The sequence below is a fragment of the Scyliorhinus canicula genome, chromosome 5 (genome assembly GCF_902713615.1).
Source record: "Scyliorhinus canicula chromosome 5, sScyCan1.1, whole genome shotgun sequence".
Taxonomy (NCBI): domain Eukaryota; kingdom Metazoa; phylum Chordata; class Chondrichthyes; order Carcharhiniformes; family Scyliorhinidae; genus Scyliorhinus; species Scyliorhinus canicula.
The window spans coordinates 173,642,591-173,662,532 of NC_052150.1; the positions used below are offsets into that span (position 1 = coordinate 173,642,591).

Here is a 19,942-nt window from a genome sequence, read left to right on the forward strand (position 1 = left end):
TCAATCAGAATAGTTACACAACACAACTGTAGAAAGTATCTCTTCTATAGTGATATCAAATGTCACCAGGCCCAATGTCATTTGACAAATCAGTATAATTATGTATAATTTTCTTGCGAAATCTCTTCTATATTTATTTATGTTATGATATATGTTAACATGAAACATTGAGAGGTGTGTGTGATAATAATACAATATAATTTATATGGGGAAATGAAAGCTATAGCATTTGTTTTTATTTTCACTTCCTGGCATATTTGTAGGTTCACATAACGCTGCAAAGGTTGACTCCTAATGACATTCTTAGGGATGGAGTCTTCATTGATAAATGCAAGTTATAAGAAGATAGCTTCCAAAGGATATTGGAGCTTTAATCTTAAGAATTAGTCGGTATTAAAGAGCTCGTGGTGTTTTAAGTGATGCTGTAAAGGGATAAGATTGCCTACGATCTATCATCCATTTATTTACTGATGTCTACACGTGAACAATGATTGTCTAAGTTAGCGGTTTATTTTATAGTGGCCGGTCCAAACTCCGTCTCTACAGGACTTTATAAGAATTTCTCCTCTATGATGGTCATATTTTATTTGTAGGAAAAAAACGAGATAGTACTTTTGTCTGTATTTTGGCATTGTTCTACTGTCGCTGATATTGTAGACAAATTAGCAGGTAAACAATAGTTATTTGAGCCCTATGTAGGAAAAGCACAATACACGTGCTTGAGTTTTCTTGTGAGGTCGATTAAATCCAATGGTTTTGCATAAGCTCTTAGTATTCACTTTTTGATTCCTATTTCTCCCGATCATGCTATTGCTTGGTAAAATATGGTTCGAGTTTGCAGATGCATTTCAGTAACAACAATAATTTGCAATGTTGTAAATTCAGAACAACTCGTCAAATACTATGTCGATGAAAATGCTTACAGTTAGTGAGCAGCTTTCATAATTGCTGTTGAAAACAAAAAGTCTGCATTGTACAAATTAGCGAGGGTGTAATTCTAAACATTCCACTCCTTAAAATTATATTCCGCAGTAAGTCACTATGGTGATGTTATGGTTTTACAAAAGGAAAGTAATGATTCTGAATTTCATAGAAATGTAAGAGGTCATGATGGGGAATGTTACGAAATGGGAAGCCAGGGAGGCGACAATGCAATGCGCGAATGAGACGTCATTCATCTAGTACCCTCAGGGTGCAATCAAACTATTATGTTTGCAGAATGGTCAGTGGTTTTAGATGCGCGTCAACAAGTAACCCGAGTCAGTTCGAAAGCCAATAAATCAGAAATTTCCCAAAGAAAGTCCACAGAGCTTGGCCTGTACTAGATATGAAATATACTTCGGGTCCCTCAGAGCAATGCAGGGAACCCTCTTTATCCTCTATTATCCTGTTAAATGCATTATTCCATATATGTATGCCTGTTTGAGAAAACACGTTCCCTTTACACTCAGCACTCAGACTATTGCAATGCAACAGAACTGGAAATGCATCTTCAATTAGTTTTAGAAACATAAAACGCTACACATATTCCTCTGCTTTATTTGCAAATGTTGCAACCGTGATCCTAAGTGTCACGTTCAAACAAAATCAGTCAAACATTTCTGAAAGGTATTTGTTAACTGTTTCCTTTGCAACTCGTCCTATAAAAGGGGATTGCTTCAACTTACTTCTACTTCCACGTGAAGCTACTACTCTAAATGAAGCTCAGTCGATGTAGCAAGTAAGGTAAACGTGAACAATTATATCTGATCCATATGTTTCTAGTTTCTGGACGTAGCTTGTGGTATTAACACCAATAAATAGAGCACAACTAGACAAAGAAGATGTTTTCAAAAACGATGATATCTATCTATTTTCCTACATTTTCACATCTTTAAGTGTACGCCCAATCAAATCTCCCTAATCACCGGTAATCAAATTAGGTTCGTTACTTTGACATCTACAGTTAAAAACCGCTGGAAATACACGTCATGGGGCAATCATATGAATAAACCAATATCATGTCAAATTTTTGGATTAATATGAATTCAATAGCAGTAAATATTGTTGAATTTGTACACTGATCATTTTAACAGGTGTATATAATATTTGCCTTGATTTGCTATCAAAAAACTGTGAATAATTGTATTTATAGTATTTCATTGAATATGCATGTTGTATTTTTGAAAGTCAATTTCACTTGCACAAAAGGCCTGCCCTCTGAGCAGTAGATCTCTACAAAGGACGATCATTCTTCTGGCTTTCACTTAGTCAGGAAAACATTTTGTGGCAACCAGATTAATGTAGTTGTTGGAGGTTGATATGTTTTCTTGTGAACAGAGTGAAATAAAAAGCTTTACTTATTTGTCTTCCTTAAATTATCACATTTCATGCCAGTCTAAGTTAACATAACAACAAAGACCCAGGTAAGGCAAACCAAAAGATGAGGAGCGGGTAATTAAGATTCTTGTACTGCAACCACACCAACAATACTTTTTTGATGGTGAGTAGAAACACATTTAGAAAGGCCCACGGGCGTCCGGCCAGGACAAGCTTTTTAACTTTGCACTGACATAGGTAGAAAAAAAGGTACCTATTAGTGTGTTTAAACCGCGGATTATTCTGAGAGGAGACCATGAAAGTTACTAACATCAGAACCGGAGCTCCCCTTGTTTCCAAGGCTTATTTAAAACACTGAGCCGATCAGATCGTTCCACTTAGAAAATTATAAGTAACTTAATCTTGAATTCACATAAATAAACTCTCCCATCGCTGTACAAGTTTGACATTGTCATACCATCTTTATGGCCTTTTCAGACAATTGAGTGAATGTTGCCATGTGAATCAACCATGGGACGCATTGGGCACATTCACATATAACTTTATGGGCAAGAGGTAGAGTGTTGGGGAGAGGAAGTCTAGATCGACGAATGAATTCAAATACTCTGCTTGTGATTTGAATTGTCGGTGGAAAGGTGAACGCCAGTGAAGGCACTGCCTTCCTAGCTCCAATAGAATTAACACAGACAATTCGACCAAAGTAAGAAATACTCTATTTCTGATCTTAACCTGATGTTGTAAGACTTCTTCCTCTTGATCTTTTCGTCATACTTCCAAACGATAAATACGTTAAGTATGGGCATCCACTCGGAGTTTATTACTGACCTGCACTATTTTTTTATTGTGTCTCCTAAATGTTTCAGCTGATGCAGTGGTCACAGTTGCTTTGAAAGAATTGTGTACCTGTTTCAACGTGTTATTTCCTGGCCTACAAAAATGGATCCAACATGCGGTATCGTCAGGTTACGATGCAAAACATCCAATGAAATATTGGTGGTCTGTCCTGAAAACAATCAATGATCCTATCCTGTACCTTTGTAAGATAGATATAAATACATGTCAATGTTATAATCTTAGGTCAATACAAATTCTCTGTGCAAAAAGGCACGGCAATGTAGGATTCTTAAACGCGGCAATGCATGCTGAGTAATCCTTTATATAATAAAAAGGACTCATTTATTTTGACGTATTTTGCCGGTGTTCCCACATTTGAAAATAGTGTAAACTACAGTGCTACCTCAATATAGAGAGAGAGAGGCCAGGAAGTGTGCCTTTTGTTATAAATATTAAGATTTTTTCATGGGGTGGTTCATTATATATTGAAAACATCATAAACAGTGAGGTGTCACTGTGACGTTAACAAAAACATACGAGCATTACACGATTACCTTACATCAAAATTCTAAGTAAATGTTTTAATCAGATAACTGCTTCCTGTTTGTCAGCGGCGGGTAACGTTCTTGTCTACTGCATGATCTTTTTTAGCTCCTTGCTCAACGAGCGGATTTCCTTTTCTCACAAACAACCAGTTTCTTTTTTGCAACTGGTACAGAGTCGAGTGAACGGTTATTGGTAACGTGCCACGTCTCTGGAACATTGTCCCCCACCCCGGGAAACACATCTTTATTTTTATTTTCTCGCCTTGGCTTTTGGGTTGACGGGGTGGGGGGGGGTTAGACATTCGGGCAGAAATGATTTGGTTTGATAGAGAGCAGCGAGGACTCGAGTGTGGGGAAATGATGATGTTAACAAACTGACTCTTTAAACTGTCGCTGGCAAAAGGGTTTCAATCGCATGAGGGATAATCCGCCGGATCTTCTGAAGATTTTTTTTTTACGGGCTCTCTCTTCCAAATAGTCTCTGCATTATCTTCGCACGTCGTGCGCCAGCTGGATTGATTGTCCGCCCAGTGTATCGTCAGGCAAGCCGGCTAATGCTCTACCCACATGTTCCTCTCTGAATGACAAAGGAAGGCAGCTTTCGTGCAGCCCGCAGAGCGGCTGCTCACAAACCACGTGACCCTTTTGGCGGGCGCTCGCGCGCCGGAGCCCTGTTGGGCAAGGCTGCAACGCGCCTGCGCCCCCCCCCCCCCCCCCCATGCTTCCCCCCACAACAGAAAAGTGCAAATGGTCAAACCTCAGGACGACTCCAGGCACGCGCCGGGCGCGCAGCGCGAGTCACCACCACAGTCGGCACCGAAACCACAGCTCCCTCCCGATTATTCTCCAAAAAAAAGCGCACACATTTAAAACATAAACACATAAAATGTTTATTGATGGCCCGTGTGTACCCATGTTGTAATTCAGCTGCGGGCGGGATGGAATAAAAAAGCATAGACGCGCCTTGTCCTTTAATCTTCCCTCCTGAATTTCAACGCAGCCATCAAAGGCATCGAAGCCAATGTAAACATCCCAACATTTTCTTTCTATTAGCAATCCCAAAATGCGTTTTCAGCAAGCGGTTTTTGAATTTTGTGTTGAGCCTGATGAAAGATGACAACATTCTTCCTGGTGTACATTAACAAAGTACACTGCTGCTTGCTGTTTTGGCTGTCAGCACCGTTGCTTACATCGAGGCTTTGAAATGAAATTGGGTAATTACCTGAAGAGAAAGTAAACGTGCAGTGCTATGGGGAAACGGCGGGAGAGTGGGATTAGCTGAGTTGCCCCCGTAGAGAACCGACATGGGCAGGACGGGCCAAATGGCCTCGCCTATGCTAAAAATATTCTATGACTCTAATCTTGCGTTAGCGTGCTAAGGCCGGACTGATCCCAAAGTGCCCAATATCAGACGGAATCCTGGTGCAGTTTCAAGTTGATTCCATATGGTAATCGCAGTGTCTGTGTAAAGGCAAACTGATTCACATGAACGTTACAATTGTGTAATTGCACTCTCAAACTCACAGTGGTCTGAATCGTATTCGAAATCATATTGATTAGGTAGAACGTTCGAGATGTGAAAAAGGTAGCTATAATTCAAATGATTATTCACAAATCAAAACTCCAAAATTTGTTTCTATTCGTATTTTAAAAAAAAATTTCGTTTCTAAACCACAAGATCAAATGTTTAGAGGTTTTATACTGTGAACCCTTAGCAAACACTGCCATATAGGCCCGAGAACCATAGCAATGTTATGCTTAACAACACAGTCGTTTAAAGTATAGCGTAGATGATTTTAAGTTCTATAGTTAAACTCAATTTGTAGATTATCCTACTGTGGTAGTTGTAGAAGTATTTGGCATTTTATGCCCTGACAAATTATTTAAAATCTCTTATTCTGGACATCTCATTTTACATTCAGAAATTTACTTCGACTGACCACAGAATACCACATGCTGATTTGTTATTTGCGTAGACATGGATAAAATGTAGGCTAACATTAAATGGCAGCATGGAGAGAAAAGGTAAATTAACGTTAATTCACATATTGGTCGCAATGAAAGAACAAAATGCTGCCTCAAGCTGGAAATCCGAAATAACACAGGAAATACTTAGCAGGTCTTACAAGTATCCATGGAGAGAGAAACAAAGTTAACGTTTCAGGCATATGACCTTCCATCATTGTGTGATAAATAGATTATTGTTTATTAATAGGGCATGCCACATTTGATATTCACCAAACGCAGTTACATTTGAACTAATTCTTACTTCTAAACATTTTGATTCCATTTGCAGAGAACCTGAATTCTATTTTCTGCTACTAAGTGAACCAAACAAAGGTAGTGGCAGATAATGGCGAAAGCTTAATTAATTAATATTTTACAAAGAATTTGTAATATTATACTCCTGATGATTATTCGAAGTCTTGATAGTTTCTCCACAGGTTGTAATGTTAGGATTTGATGTGTGCGACAATACTTTCTCGAAGTTAAACGGAATGAGAATGAAGTCCACAACTCAATCTGGTCTATTTTTCTAAACCCTCTTGGAATACGGGTGAAATGTCCACTTCAACGTCAGATCAGTTGGAACACAAATTAGTGTTTAAAAACGTAATTAGTTTTAAGGTTCCAAATACCATGTTTGCACTAGCCTTATGCTTTTCTACATGTGAGTTTTTGAGGCCGCTTCAGTGTTTACATTAGATTGTTAAGAAAACGAATGGAAACATAACTCGTAAATCTAAATAACCTGCACCAAATTTAAAAAAGAATTACTGCCATGCCATTGTATCGTCCGATAAGACATTAGTTTCATTGGTTTGTATTACCGGGGTTAATGCTGGCTATGTCACTAAATTGTGCCAAACTTCACAGATGCATATCGCACTATTTTGTACCTGCTATCACTTTGTAGTTAAACACGAATATCAAAGCAAATCGTGCATTCAACAGAAATCAAAATTCTCCTATAATGGTGATGAATTCACGTATCTTTGATGGAACTACACGCTTCGTGATGTTCCTTAACCCTATATGCAGCCGGACTTTATTTTAGCTTAAATAATTTATAGGCATTCCAGCTAGAATTTTTTTGCAAAGTGAACACATGAGCAAGTTCGCTGACATAATGTCTCACATCAAATCTTTACGTTATGTGTGAGACAGGGGGTTATTAAACACTTATTGCTGCTGTAATAATTTGATTGCTTGACTCAGCAATGATGATTGAACATTGGGAAACTCTGTTCTTTTTTACGCTTCAAACATCAAGATGAAACAGGTGAAAGTAGGAAAGCTACTAAGCTACAGTACTGATATTTGTGTACAGATATGGAGATCAATGTGTAATAAACCTTTAATTTGGACACGAGATTGTTTTAACAAGAGTTCCATTTAAACAAGTCAGCAAACAGGCAAAATAAAGCTCATGGTCACATACCACTACAATACTTTCTAACAGCATTGTGGATGTACCTACACTAGATGGATTCCAACAGCTCAAGAAGGCGGCACACCGCCACTTTCTCAAGGGCAATTAGGGATTAGTAACAAATGCTGGCCTAGCCAGAGACGCCCACACCATGTGAAATAATAATATCTAATACTTAACTTCCCAAATAGCTTCCTTGTGAGTCGCCGTGTTTTGGTACATGTGTAAAAATTAAAAGTTTCGAAAAGTGAGTACATATTGCCAAATATATAAACACGATGTGGAGATGCCGGCGTTGGACTCGGGTGAGCACAGTAAGAAGTCTTACAACACCAGGTTAAAGTCCAACAGGTTTGTTTCAAATCACTAGCTTTCGGAGCACTGTCTGTATGACATATATAAACAGACCACCCTTCATTATATCCGATGGAACATTGTTCATAGAGATGTGTGTTAAGAAAACAAAGAACAGAAATCGTGGATAATTGTGACCACAGATACCGGCTTTGGGGGAATATACATCCAACAGCAATGATTTTAAAAATATAACTTAGAAAATAATGTTATATTTAATTAATCCAGATTTCACACCTCAGACAGACGTAATATGAAATCAAAGCTGGCTTATGGAGGAAGGCACAGCATAACATACATATTGGACATATACAGTGCTTTCTTATTCTATTACAGAAACAAAACTATATTAATATTTTCAAATAGAACATAAATTACAAGGCACAGCTACATATTTCAATCATGAATTCGGCGAAATGTTTTCCTAGCTTCTTTTTTCGGGAAAAAAAAGTTACCTTGGTGGCAAAACAGCACAATAAAAAAAGTGCCTGAATATTGAATATATTCCCTTTGGAAAACAACAACATAGAACATAGAACATACATGGTCGACTAATTGAGTGCGGACTCTTTACAGTGTGGTTAACAATAATCTCTAGATGACGGGCTGTGTGTCTTGTTCGTTTATTTTTCCAAAGAAAAGTAGCTTGAGCCCACTGTCAAACTTCAGACGGTGCCTGCAGTTTGTTTAATCCGTGGGATCTATGGGCGTTGTTTAGAAATGAAAAGATAGGAATGTACACAATTTTGACAATACATAATGTGCACGGAAAACTTTTTCTCTTGTTGCCATATTTAAAAGTAATTGAATGGTCGGTCATTCATATCATTTCCTTGCAGCTAAAGTTGGGACGTTGCTGACAGTTCTCGTAAAGATTTCACTTTTGGCAATGCTTGATTCAATTTCTAGCCTTTGATTTAGCTTCTGGTTTGGCATGTGGTCCAACAACTTGTCAAGTTTACCTTTCTCGTTGTGTGGAACGTCAAGAAAGATTTATACATATGAAGTAGTCATATAATTTAAAGACTTGATTAAAGGCGCTAATTGTGAGTATCTGTGGCTGATGTCCCTTCACTCTCTGCTACCCGCAGTGTATCGGCAGCTTTGTTGTCCTGCTTCAACACTCGACGCAGAGTTAGCATCCAAGCAACAGCCTTTTAAGCCTCTGCGAGATTTTACTTTTGGGGCCCTCTCAGAAAGATCAAGTTTCACTTGCAGGATTTGTATCATGTTTAACGCCCGAAGATGTATCATCACGAAGCTGTGACCGAGGAAGCTGCACCCTTCTAGAATTCTCCCTATTTCACCTCGTGCCACCTTATGTCAGGAATGTTTCTGAATGATAGAAGGTGGCACAGCTGGCCAGTCTTGCTATCTGTGCCATGCGTTGTCTGATAGAACAATGGCTGCGCCTAAACGTAGAATCAGTCGAAATACTGATGAAATTAAAAGAAAAACTGCGTAAGAAATAAAAACAGAAAATATAGGAAACACTTTGAAAGCCAGTCAGCACCCGCAGGGAGAACAGGGAAGTCAATGTGTCAGATGTACCGTTTCATCTGAATTTATGATTTGCTTTCCCTTCTTCTACTGCTTTCGGGAACTACTTATCCAGATGCTGACTTTTGTGGATGACGTCAGAGTTTTAAATGCACAAGATTTGCCGATTGGCACTAACTCCTTCAACGATTTTTAGCTGCCCACAAAGGCAGTATTTTGTGATTCAATAGATCGCTGAGATAAACTGCCCGGTACAAGTTGCTCTTTAAGAACGGAACCATTCTAAGAAATATGACGTTAGGAAAGCATGTCGCCTTGCATTGGTTCCAGCTTTTAATGATTGTGCATGTATACCAGACCTTGTGTGTGAAGGTGGGGTTGGGCTAAAATAGACATTTTGAGGGAATATCCTTCCTTACGTTCCTCTAAATTATACATACATTTATAAAGACACATTATTGGAAAAATGATACAGATTAAGGAAGCACGGAAACTGATGAAACTTGAGTTAATTATTTTAAGATGAGCACAGCGAAAGGTGACTGGAAAGGTGAGGGTTCAAGGATTTCGGATAGTCTAGGTTTATTTGTCATGTCGAGCGTAGAATGAAACCTTTTCCCATTTTCATTAAAATAAACGTCCATCATATTGTCGGTATTTAAAGATAAATTCATGTAAACTATTTCACTGGAGGAATATTCCCAACACAGGACATTATAAGGCGCAAGTTTAAGCGAGGTGATGCATTATTATTATGGTGCGTTGATTATTCTCCCATTGCATTTTTCCGGCGGCTAGCCAGTAAAGCAATGGCAGATGGCTGGTCGCCCTTTCAGTCAGGTTATGGGGGAGGGGAAGAAGAGAGAGCGAGAGAAAGAAAGGAACAGTTTAGAATTGGAAATAAAATATTTAACTCAGCATATTTAGTTTTTACTGGAGACTCTTAGAACCAGAATTCCTTCTAGGATAGTGACATTGTTACATTCAGTGCAAATAAAGGGAGTAATTTTTGAATCTATTGTCACAAGGCAAATCTCCGAAACCTTGGATGTGGTGATAGCTTATGTTTTAATGTTCAAGTTGAGATAAATGGCAAAACACTCTTAGGATTTAGTGGAAGTCATTGCAAAAATGTGGAAACCAGCAGAATAGGCGAATAATATTGCTGTGAGATCTTTGCATAGTCTGTAAGATAATACTCGTGGCTGATTTGCACTAGGACAGGCGTAATGGGGAGCCAAAAGAAGTTCCTCAAGGAGGAAGAGAGAAGCTGCACTTTAGAGTCCGTTCCTCCATGACGTACATCCTTAAACAGATGGGCCAAAAATGTTGGCCAATCTGATCAAAATTTACATTTTAATGACGTCACCACGCAGTCTGCAGTGTATCATTTTCGAAATATGAAAGACGTCAGCGACACATAGAATCAGAATCAGAATCGCCACAGTGCAGAAGGAGGCCATTCGGCCCATCGAGTCTGCACCAAACCCCGGAAACAACACCCCGCCCAAGCCCACGTCTCCACCCCATCCTCGTGACCCAGTAACCCTACCTCACCTTTTGGACACTACCCCTACCTAACCTTTTCTGCAAGCATTATTTAAAATGATTGCGTGGAAAAATAAAGATTCTTAAGGAATGATTCATGTAGGTAAATTGATTGAAGGACACGTTATCTACATACTGTCGTCGACCTACGGTGAAATCTTAATAATAGAAGACAAAGATTTATTTTCTAACATTAGACGCGCAACCTGTAGTTATTCGCCCATTATTACACAAAATGTCCCTCAAAAGGGCAATATCACACAGAACAAGTTTGACAGACCCATTGAGATCCCCCCTGCTGCTTGCTGGAATTTATCTCCCATGACTTCAGTTCCACGGCGAATGCAATAGGACATCAATCCGGTGTGAGATCGGACTCAAGAAGCTCCGAGGTAATTATAAGTAGGCTCAAGTATTTATCCATATAGTATTGAGTTATATTTATCTTAGGGAAAGTGCTCACTGTCCATGGCTGCTTTGATATTTAAAAAGGCGGCCACTGGAGAATATAACTCTTCACGCCATGGTTCCTGGCAGCCAGCGTGAGTTTTAACCACAATGTAACTTGAGTTGCAGGCTGCATTCCCCAACAGCTACAGTGCTGTCTTTGAATAGACTACCCCATAAACGTATTGGCTCATTTGCTCTCTGGAGGAAACAATTGGAGTCAGGCCTCGCCCCTCAAGGAGGAAAATGTGAGCGTAACTGACTCTTGTAGCCCTCACCCCATCCGCAGAGGTCGGTCCTCCTAACCCTTGACATACCTCATTAAACAGAATGGGACAAACAGAATGATCAAAATCTACATATTTGTAATGCGTAACTGTGACTTAACTTCAGCTACATTTTGCCCTGCCAGCGGTTATTCAGTTTGGTGGGAAGGCTAATGTGAGATGGTGTGATCAGGTGGTCTCACACCCAGTCGAGATCCCTAACACATCCAGTTGGGTTGTAGTTATTACTGTTTATGTAGTAGAAGTGCAGTGACTGTTGTTATGTTGGAAATGTTGGTAGACGTTGGGAACAGGGCAAATCCCCGCTAAAACAATGCAAAAGCAACAGATAGTGTTGGCCGAGGTTAGAATATTCATCAGAATGGTGAACAACTTCATAAATAAAAATGATAAGTTCTGGAAACGGCCGGCAGGTCGTTTAGCTCCTGCTTTTTTTTCATGCACGCTGACCGATCCGTGTGCATTTCGAGCAATTTGTTTTGACATCGGGTTCCCAGTGTTCATTTCCATTTTTTTCAAACCAGGTCAAATAATGCTGTGGAAACAAAAACACAGAATGGACCAAGGTTTAATATCCCACCTGAAAGTTGGCACTTCTTGACGACGGTTTAAACCTACAACCTTCTCCACCCAGGAGCTGGAACTACGGAGTCGCGCGGTGACATTGTTCCCTACAGATCTTCTTGTCTCAATGGGGCGAATAAGAAAAAAAGTCACAGTGATTGAAAATGTGCCGTATCAATTACTAAACGAATGAAACACCACCACATGTTTCCATTCAGCGTACCCGCAAGGATAGATTGGAAGCATGTATGAATACGGCTACCATGATTCTTTCGACGCCCTGCAGCTACAGCCCGGTGAGATGGATGACATCGTTCCTAAACAATGGAAAGCAGCCGAGGACGACTTATTTATTATAATCGAGCTACTGAACTGCACACAATGACAAAAACGAGAGAGATGAATATCTTCGGCCATTTACCCATAATGTGGGGGCCGGTTTAGCTTAGTTGGCTGGACAGCTAGTTGAGGAAAGCCGACATCGCTGTGGTTATGCATGAAGGTACCACCTTCTCAACCTTGCCCCTCACCTGAGGCGTGGTGACCCTCAAGTTAAATCACCACCAGTCAGCTCTCCCCTGTGGTCATCTGGGACTATGGCAGTTTTACTTTTTACCCATAAGAAGATGCATCACGTTATTAGTGACTGAAGCTGAGCCTGTGGGGTTGTGTTGGGGAGGTGAAATTTCGAAATATTTCACCAATCACTGTTGGTGTTGAGATTTTCAACTCGTATCATTTTGAATTGGAAGAATTCAACGATAATCACAGCCGTTCCTGATTCGTGGGTGCTAAATGCGCAAAAATGAACTTTTGATATGCAACAGGAAAATACAACCCAAAATGCTGGTCGGTACAGGCATGATCACACGAAACAAAATTAAATTGCCTGATTAAATTGTATGTTGTAGGCTTCCATAAAGGCTAAATGAACAATAAAAAGAAAAAACAGCGATTCTCTCATTTTCATTCCATAAATTCCCTCTCGTCTCTTACCGGGCTACGATTTGGAAGTTAGTGGGCACGCTTTTGTTTCATTTAACTTGAATATTTTTTTCCGATTAAACGGTACCTTTTCGAATGCACCAAGGATTAAAATCGAATTCAAAAGAAAAAACCTTCATGTCCCATTGCAATTCAATAAACGTTGCTATTCCATACTGAGCAAGGCAGAAGTTACTTTGGTCTTTCATAGGTAGGTGAAGAAGTTCAAGATTATTTTTGCATGGCGAGGAACTCTGGTTTAAAAGTAAATATGATGCACGGATTCGATGTCGTTGTGACAATATTTCCCAAACACTGATGTCCTGCTCACCCCCTCCTCCGTGGGAGAAACATTTTCTCAACCTATCCCGGCCTGACCTCCCCGCCCCCACACCAGCCCGCAGTTGACTCGGTAAAACTACCAGCTTCATGAACACTACACAATGACTTTACTGGTAGAATTCTGCCTGGCCTATTTCAATTGAAGTGGGTGTTTGATATTACACAGCGAAGGTCGAGTACAGCGCCAATATGTTAGTGGCAAAAGGGAAACGTGGAATCTAGCGTACATCTTAGAAGAAGAGCGGCGCTCCAAAAATACGTAAGAACGTGCACAGAAAGACGTTGCCATAAAAACGTCACTTTTACTTCACGTGAGATCGGTTCTTCAAAGAAATGCGCCTCATTTCATTTGTAATTTAGATTTCTCAACTGCACATCAGTATAAGTAGTGTAATCTGTAATTACCGGGCTCCTGTACTGCGCGTGGGAGGAGATAGCCGATGAGGCTCAGAAAGAAAAGGTTTCGACATATGTACAATATTTCGTATACATAAATCTGACATGTGGGAGCAAACATTGTGATTCATAGACTTGACATTTTTAGTTTCCTTACCCCTGTGGGCGCCTCTGGGCCATCTGATATGACCGCGATATGTAATTACGTTATTACGTCTGGCATTAGTGTAAACATTTCTGAAATGTAAAAGGACGGCTTCTTCCCAACACGTTATTTCTGTAAAAATGTCAACTTGAGAAAGGACCGAACGAAGGACCAACAATCAGCTCTAATCGCCCTTTGTAAAAGCACCCGAATATTGCACGTTATGATACTTCTAGTCGTCACCTCCACTTGTTTCATAATTTGCGCTGCAGCTATTACTCAATGATGTGCACGTTTATAGGTTAAGCACTCTCCGTGCATCAAGCGAAAGTCAAATCAAAAATCCGTATTCTATTTGAGACAGAATGAAAGTAATGGGTGCTTTAAGTCGGTTTCTTCGTGTAAATGACAGGCCTGGAACCGAACTCAGTTTGAATTTTGACCTAAAGGGAGGTTGTGAGTGTAGTTGATGATTGTGCTGTTTTGAATATTAACAAGGGGTGTATCAATTCCGTATCATTGTCTGCTTTTTTTAAACGGTAAATAAAGTTTATAGTTTCTGCCAACCATGAATTGCAACATTGATACAGCCCAGTCGCATTTTATGATGTCGAAGGCCAGTAGATTTACCAGATGGAGCAATTAGTGCCCCCAAAGGGCCGAAAAAGCAAGGTTCGAATTGTTAGTTTGCATTTATATAGCGCCTTTCAGGACCTGGGGACATCGTGACGCGCTTTACAGCCGATTAACTACTTAAAAAAAACTGTAGTCACTGTTGCAATAGAGAAAATGCTGAAGCCAATTTGCCACAAGGACACATGTAATAACAAGCAGGTCGTGTTGATTTAAGGATAAATTTTGGCCATGATAGTGGGATAATTCTCCTGTCCTTTTTCGAAACAGTTCCATAATCTACACGAGAGGACAGAATGAAAGTAATGGATGCTTTAAGTCGATTTCTTCGTACAAATTAACCACCCATTTGAAAGAAGGCACCTTCGTCATTGCAGTTGTCTCTCAGTCGAGTTGCTTAATTTATTTGAAGCTAAAAATATATTTTTGTAAGTCTAAGAACAATGGTGCAGAGAACAGAGAAACCCCATGTAGTTCGTTCTCTCCCCAGCCCCTATTTCTCCAACACCATATCTGTTCTGCACTCTCTAGATATTCTTTCCCACATTACTATTCTTAGAAACTTAAGTTTAATGAAAACACTCTGGTATTTGAACAGATAGGTGGTTAAAAAAAAGATTTACTTATAATAACATCATAAATTTGATAAATTTCATTAATAGACACATTACTCGCATGGAAAGTGCCTGCACATGCGCAATTTTCTTGTCTTGTTTCTTCCCCCATGCTAGTAGAAAGCGGAGTCATCACACTCATGTCATCATGATCTCACCTTGAGCAGGCTGCAATGGCATTACGATGCGAATCATTCATATCCTAGTAGTTTTATGCCAGTTAATAATGTGCAGATGCAAAATATGTTTAATGATGGCGAAATGAACTAGAGTTTCGTTACGGAAATTACTCAATCAATATTATTTTTTATTTTCCGCGTGGGGTATTTTTTTGGTGTTTAACCCATTGATCTGCAAACGTCCACACAGCAGCAACAGCGCCTTGCATACTCTGCGACCTTTTATATCACCAACTAATGGAAAAACAAAGTGTTTAGTGTAGCAGCATTAACGCTGTATCTTCACTATATACAAATAGCGAACTTGTCTGGCTGTTGTTATGTTTCAAATTGCATTTTGTTTACATATCGAACATTTACAGTTTTGCATTTGTTTGGAACTGAGTGTGAAGTATGTACTAGTTTGGAATAAATCCAAAGATATTCTTTAAAATGCGTTTTTAAAAAATGGATACTGAATGATAGTATTGAACTACAAAAATATTTCATTGGTGAGAAAACTGTTCACAAATATAATATTGTATAAACTATTTTTCAGGAGAAAACCAACAGCAAACCATACGTTTGGTAGTCAGGGTAATCAATTCCAGTGGAGACATGTTTGTGTTGAAATAAGTTGGCTAAAGAGAGCCCAGATGAAGATCACGTGTTTAAGGTTTACATTCCTCAGTAGGTTATGATGCCAATCCAGTTGTTTGCATAAAATGATGAAGTTATGTGCTAGTTGCTATGGCTAATCCCCACCTCCCTATTCTGCCCTGTAAAATTAGTTAATCATTAAACAGACTATCGCCACGGTTTCTCCAGCGTTTATAAGACTTGTAGTCAACAGTTGTAATACACGAAGCTGGCAAAATCTCCTCGATCAATATGCTGTTTCAAAACTGGGCAACAATACAGGACCGAGTATGTGAAAAATTACAATTAAGCACTCACCAACCTGAAACATATCACTACTCGTCAATGTCAAAGTATTCATCCTTAACACTGTTTAACGGGTAGAATAATGTAATGGAAAATGAGCTGCCTAAATGCCCATGGGAAAGCTCAAAACAGTTTCAGTGTGAATGCTAAATATCATTGGCGCTTGGTCAAGGCAATCACAACATCTAGATTTTCAAAAATAGACAGGTCTCTCAATTACTAACCAATTTCGCATTGCAGCTGGCATCATACGTCAGTTTTTATTCTAATAATCAAGTAAATTCTAATCTTTAAAATATTCGGAATTTTGTTGTTACTGTTATAGAAAATAATGACGCCTAAATAATAATTACATTGAGACATTTACAGAATGGACCGTACCTACACTATAAATTACACCAGACTTCCTTAAACAGCCATTTAATTACGACAAAAGCTACTGATTGACAGCCTAGCGCCGGGTCAATGAGATACATTTCAGCAGCTCCAAACCTGTGACGTCTAAATACTGGAGGCGGGCCTTGAAATGCCGATCGATGCGTAATTACCCCGTAACGGATTAAGCCAGATGCAGGGCAGCCAGAATTAGAGAACTGGTTTTACAGTTTCACTTTCCTCCCACACAACACTTTGGAACATGGTTACTCACACTAGTTTATCATGCGGTGAACATCACATTTTAAAGGTTAGTCCTTCAAGTATTTTTTGCGTCAATTGTTATTGATTTACTTTTATCTGTTTGGTAAAACTTCACAATTGGTACATAAATCGGCAAAAAAGAACGAAACTAAACTTAATCGCTCTTCATGAAGTCAGCAAATTCCCATCGTGTACGCTTCGTTTGCGCCTGCGTCATGAGTACCTGATACAAATATAGCGTGAGAGAGCGACACTATTACTTGATTTACATTCAGGTGCAACTATGTTGAGCATTGCAGAGAGTCCACGAGATTTGGAAGGTAATGCAGCTTTAAATATGCAGCTTAAATCACTTATAGTGTAATTTAACTGAAGGATCCATTCAATCTTTTTTCTAAGAAAATGCTACTGCAAGGATTGAAGTGGACACATAGAAATGAGTAGAGTAAGGAGTTGAACAATACATTTAGTAAAGAATCATTTAAATCTCTGGAAACCTTTCTTTTTTTAAAATAGTGATAATGGAGGCTGCCAATATAAAGGCTTCTAAAATGTGACTGGATGCAGTCGAATCAGAAGACCTAAGTTGATGAAATTGGAGAACAAAACATCTGAATAGCAAGACAGGCTGGGTATGAACGGCAGCATCCAAATAAGCTTTTTGCATATCCTTACATGGGGCAGCATGGTAGCATTGTGGATAGCACAATTGCTTCACAGCTCCAGGGTCCCAGGTTCGATTCCGGCTTGGGTCACTGTCTGTGCGGAGTCTGCACATCCTCCCCGTGTGTGCGTGGGTTTCCTCCGGGTGCTCTGGTTTCCTCCCACAGTCCAGAGATGTGCAGGTTAGGTGGATTGGCCATGATAAATTGCCCTTAGTGTCCAAAATTGCCCTTAGTGTTGGGTAGGGTTACTGGGTTATGGGGATAGGGTGGAGGTGTTGACCTCGGGTAGGGTGCACTTTCCAAGAGCCGGTGCAGACTCGATGGGCCGAGTGGCCTCCTTCTGCACTGTAAATTCTATGATAATCTATGATAACACACGATCATTAAAAAGCGGGCTGAAACTAAACACATGTAAAACAGATTGTATTCTGAATATTTTTAACTTATCGATGTGACTAATTTAAATTCAGGCCTTAGTTAGGTGGACACAATTTACAATTTCATGTTGCTGTTCATAGCTGGTTAGTCCTTTTCAAAAAATAGAAAGTTGTATTTTAGAATTTAGACGTGCAAGCAGTGTAAACACGGATTGTTCTTGGTTAATTATTCTTTCACCGATACTGTTCATACATAATATACACACATTTTATCTGTGAAAATGGTTATGATTGTTCACCACAATGGTTCCAGGGATCAAGAACTTCAGTCATGCACATAGATTGGAAAAGTTAGGCAAGTATTCCATGAAGAAATGAAGGCTGAGAGAAAATTTGAGAGGTATTCAAAATCACGAGGGGTCTGGGCAGAGTAGATAGGGAGAAACTGTTTTCACTGGTGAAAGGATCAAGAACCAGGGAGCACAAATTTCTAGTGATTGGTAAAATAAGCACAAGTGACATGAGGAAAAACGCAGGGAGTGGTTAAGGTCTGGAATGCACTGCCTGAGAGTATGGTGGAAGCAGGTTCAATCAAGCATTCAAAAATGAATTAGACTTGTCTGAAAAGGAAGAATGTGAAGGGGAGAATGGCACAAAGTGTATTTGCTCATTTGGACATCCGGTACAGACACGATGGGCGGAATGGGCTCCTGCACCTTAATAATTCAGTGATTTTGTTTTTCTTTACTTTCACCAGTGTTAACGCCTTCATTAACAAACATATAGAATGGCATTACTAAACAATGTATCTGGATAGGGCCACCAGTCAAGAAGCATTTGCTATATTATATTGACACTTTAAATGATCTCTCCATCTGTTATGTAATCAAAAGAAAAAAAGCTACAAACCACTTTATGTTGAGCAAAGGAGTTTGTATTTGGAAGAATCGCAAAAAATGCTGAAACAGAACTCGCGTTTGCATTTGCTGCCACTACAACCGTTTCAGCGTTTACCCCTTTAAGACATGAATGTCTGTACCGTTCGCAATACTTAATTGGTATTTTAGTCTTTGTTCCTGATATTAATGCTTTTTGTCTCAAAAACCATGCCTGACATATTAGATTGTAGAATAATCTGCAAGCCGAGTGCATGTTCAGGTGAAAACGTAACATTGTACTGTAGAGAATTTCACAGCCAATCACTTTTTCATCTGAAAATGTGGCGTAGAATCGGTATCTCAGGCCGAGAGCACAGCACGAAAACAAAGCTCTGCTGGCTGCTGCTATTAATGCGAACAACTCCTGTACGGAGCGCTTGTCAATCAAGATCGGGAACAAAAAAAAGAGTGGGGAAAAAAAAAATCGCCTGAGAGCTTCAAGTTGCAAACTCGCACTCTGAACACTTGCGGACAAAGTAACAATAATAATCATGAAAGAGGAGCCCAGGCTCTGGAATGGGCTGCGCTCACGCGCTTCAGCTCACAATCACAAAGTAGCGACCTCCACCAAGGATTGGCGAGTATCCCCTTCCGGTTCGTCGCCGTGGTAACCGCGGCACAGCACAATTCACTGGTTGTCTTGGACACTGGGTAGAGCGCAGCAGAGGCACTAGACGCGCGCGTGTATATAAGAATATATCTTCTCATCCACTTTCTATCTACATACAGTGTGGGCACCATGACTCAAAGATTAGCTTTACAAGGTAACCATCTTTCAGAAATTATAAGCATTATTGACGTGCTTTGAAGGCTTACTGTTAGAAATGAATAAGGCGGAAGCCATTGGCCTTAATCGCCAAGGGGAGGATGTAAAGTCACTTATTTAAGCTGAAGTTGCAATTAAGCAGTGATTATTTACATAAACGAAAAGGCTTACATTTATATAGCACCGTTCCTCACCGCAGGGCGTCCCAAAGCGCTTCACAGTGAGTGAATTTTATGTATAATTGTGGTTATTGTTGTAATGTAGGAAACGGGACAGCAATTTCCCACAGACATCAAAGTATGCAGACAAATCATTGTTTGAGGAGTAAATATATAAGCCAGGAGAATTTCCCACTTCTTCAAACAGTGCCCTGGAATTTTTTATGGCCCTCTGAGTGGGAATGTGGGACTTCCGTTTTAACAGCTCACCTGAGAGACAGCACCTCCAACAGTGCAGCGCTCTTAGTACTGAGTATCAGCTTAGATTTTGTGTTCAAGTCTCTGGAGTTA

General features: G+C 39.7%; 1 protein-coding gene across 2 annotated transcripts in view; it reads left to right on the top strand.

Moving 5' to 3' along the window:
• Positions 1-16,577: 16,577 nt before the first annotated feature.
• Positions 16,578-19,942, top strand: part of spag6 (sperm associated antigen 6) — a 265,208-nt gene continuing 261,843 nt past the window's right edge. The window contains exon 1 of one of the 2 annotated variants that reach the window (XM_038798106.1): positions 16,578-16,733. Coding sequence is in view for 1 of the 2 variants with exons in the window: in XM_038798105.1 (XP_038654033.1) it covers positions 19,407-19,431 (25 nt within the window). In the remaining variant the exon portion in view is untranslated. Of the gene's footprint in view, positions 16,734-19,286; positions 19,432-19,942 lie in introns of those variants that run through there. The other variant, XM_038798105.1, reaches the window with a different exon arrangement.